The sequence below is a fragment of the Bacillus rossius genome, chromosome 7, assembly GCF_032445375.1.
Source record: "Bacillus rossius redtenbacheri isolate Brsri chromosome 7, Brsri_v3, whole genome shotgun sequence".
NCBI classification, from domain to species: Eukaryota; Metazoa; Arthropoda; class Insecta; order Phasmatodea; family Bacillidae; genus Bacillus; species Bacillus rossius.
In genome coordinates, this window is record NC_086335.1 from 35,689,332 (window position 1) to 35,691,966 (window position 2,635).

At 48.5% G+C, this 2,635-nt stretch overlaps 1 protein-coding gene across 1 annotated transcript; it reads right to left on the minus strand.

The window, feature by feature from the left end:
* Positions 1-815: 815 nt before the first annotated feature.
* Positions 816-2,384, minus strand: LOC134534440 (histidine-rich glycoprotein-like). The gene has a single exon (XM_063372907.1). It carries the CDS (start codon positions 2,359-2,361, stop codon positions 1,477-1,479), a length of 885 nt encoding a protein of 294 aa, XP_063228977.1. The 5' UTR covers positions 2,362-2,384; the 3' UTR covers positions 816-1,476.
* Between the last annotated feature and the right edge of the window lie 251 nt (positions 2,385-2,635).

The following is a 2,635-nucleotide window of genomic DNA, read 5'->3' on the forward strand; positions in this document are numbered from 1 at the left end:
ACCCAGCTCCGAGCAAGAACGACATGCTATATACGCCGTAGCACGTTTACGCTCCAGCCGAACTGCACCCTTAATTGGCCAATCAACTGTTCTGGGCTTGATGTTGACTAATGAGAAACTCTTTGTGTGTGTATATATATATATATCCTGAAACCTGTTTTTAACCAGAATGGTGTCTCAAAGGTGTATGTCTGTCCCACTTGAATTCCGTATTCGGTCAATCATTTTCACTGCGGATTCGAGCGCGCGATATTGTGAGAGATCTCGCAGCTCTTGTTTCCCGTCGCGTCGTCCGTCGGGTGCGAGATGCGAAACTGGAGAGACGTCGCGCCTCACTGGTCGTCGACACTTTCACTTCCGGGCCACCACCGGAGCTGGACGACACCCAGCGAACCGTGACCGCTCGCAGTGCGTCAATCGTGACAGCGCAAACATTTTCACGCAGACGTTCGCTTCCTTCGTTAACACCGGACGAAGCCCTTCGCTACACTAGCGTTTGACTTACTCTGCAGACTTCTAATTTTTTTTTTAAATTAAATACAATATTTTAGTTCCTTCTTCTAAAATCATCGCATCCCTTAAAATTAAGACAGTAACTGTTAATAATCTCATAACTTCAACAAGAAAAAATGAGTAAAAACGATAATCTTTTCTAGCATCCAATTTGACATCACACTCCAGATGATGTCTTGTGTAGTGCGTGGTAGTGACAAGAGATATATTCTTTACATTTTACATCGTTTGCCGAAACACAGATAAAACTTCAAGGGTTTTAAAATTTGAATTTCAATCACAAAAAATCCTCTTAGTAGGTTTCAACATATTGTTCTTGTATTTTTTGTATTCCTATTTTTATAAACTCTGGTAGAACGTCTAGACAATAAAGCAGATAGCTCTTCTTATGATGGAAAAGTAATTGAAACAAGTATTTATACACTTCAAACATACAGTCGAACAATATAATGAATAAAGCTTTTAAATGAAGGTTAGTAAAATATTTTTTTTAAAATTAAAAATAATGGCATTTAAAAAACAAACTTTTATTAGAAACAACAAGTTAAATTGATGGAAAACGTTTTATTTTAAAGGAAAAAAAAAATATTATACGAAATGTATAGTTGATAATATTTACAAAAAAAATATTACTATCGGAGAAATTCATAAGCCCAAGATTTTATTGCTGTGAATTTTCATACGGTCGAGTTCTGTTCAAATGGAAGGGTAATGGTTATCAGTTGAGTTAAAAAGAAACGTTTCTCAAAATTTAAAAGGTTTTCAGAAAGTTTTCGATGCATTTTAGACCCAGTAAACAAATATATATCAAGAAAAATTTTAGGAGAAGCAAGCATAAAGATAGCAGTCGTATTCTGGTTTGTCAGTATATTTATTTATTTTTGGTTTTGAAATACACAACAAAGTAACATCGACAAATAAATAACAAGGTATTCAGGAAGGGAAATGTCATACTGCGGGGCCCTAGTGGTGGTGGCCGTGGTGCCCGTGGTGCCCGCCGTCGTGGCCGTGCTTGTAGCCGTGGTGCTTGCCCTCCGAGTGGCCGCCCTTCTTGCCGTAGTGCTCGTGGTGGCCGTGGTGCTCCTCGTGGCCGTGGTGGCCCTTGTGGCCGTGGTGGTCGTGGTCGTGGTGCCCCTTGTCGTGGTGGCCGTGCTTGCCGTGGTGATGGTGGTGGTGTCCGTGCTCGCCGTGCCCGCCCTTCTTGTGGCCTCCGTGCTTGTCCTCGTGGTGGCCGTGGAAGTGTCCGTGCTTGTGGTGGTGTCCTCCCTTGTGGTGGTCGTCGTAGAACTTGTGCTCCTTGTGGAACTCGTCCTTGTGGTGCTTGTGGTGGAAGCCGTGGGTCTTCTCGCCCTTCTTGTGACCGCCGTGGTGGTGGTGGTGTCCGCCGTGGTGGCCGTGGCCCTTCTTGTGGTGGTGGTGATGGTGGCCGGCCTCGTCGTGGTGGCTCTTGTGGTGGCCGCCGTGCTCGTCGTGGTGGCCCTCGTGGTGTTCCTTGCCGTGGTGGCCGTGGTCGCCGTGGTGGTGCTCGTGGTGGCCGTCGTGTCCCTTGTGGCCCTTGTGGCCGTGGTGGTGGTGGTGGTCGTGGTGGTGCTTGTGACCGCCACCGTGCTCGTGGTGCTCGTCGTGGTGGTGGTGGTGAGGATGGTGGTCGTGGTGGTGATGGTGGTGAGTTCCCTCAGCCTGCAGGTCCTTCACCTCCACCGCCTTGGACTCGGAGGCCTGTCCCTCGAGGTCCTCCTTGGCCTGCAGAGCCGAGGGCACCTCCCTGGCCACGCACAGGCTCTGCAGCAGGCATGTGGCCGCCACGAGGGCCAGCAGGCGCCACTGGCTCCTGGTGCCGGGAGCCATGGTTGGAGGAGGCAGGACTGCTTCTGCTTGTCTACGGCGCCTGCCGCCAGTATTTATACCGGCCTGGCGTCCGCTGCTCCCCCGTCCCCTGCTCCATGTTCGCTCGCGGCGCCGATTAGAGAGTATTTCTTCTCATCCGGAAAATTCGGTATTCCTCCCCACCCACAGTAGGCAGTCTTTCCTCACTGCTGCGACTACAGTCAGTTATGTAAACTCACACCCCCAAGCGCTGGCCGGGAGTTGTCGTTCAAAGATGCTCAAAATAATTGCTACG

Bases quoted from the DNA above. Each gene is read 5' to 3' on its own strand.
- LOC134534440 (XM_063372907.1), bottom strand. From the start codon at position 2,361: ATGGCTCCCGGCACCAGGAGCCAGTGGCGCCTGCTGGCCCTCGTGGCG.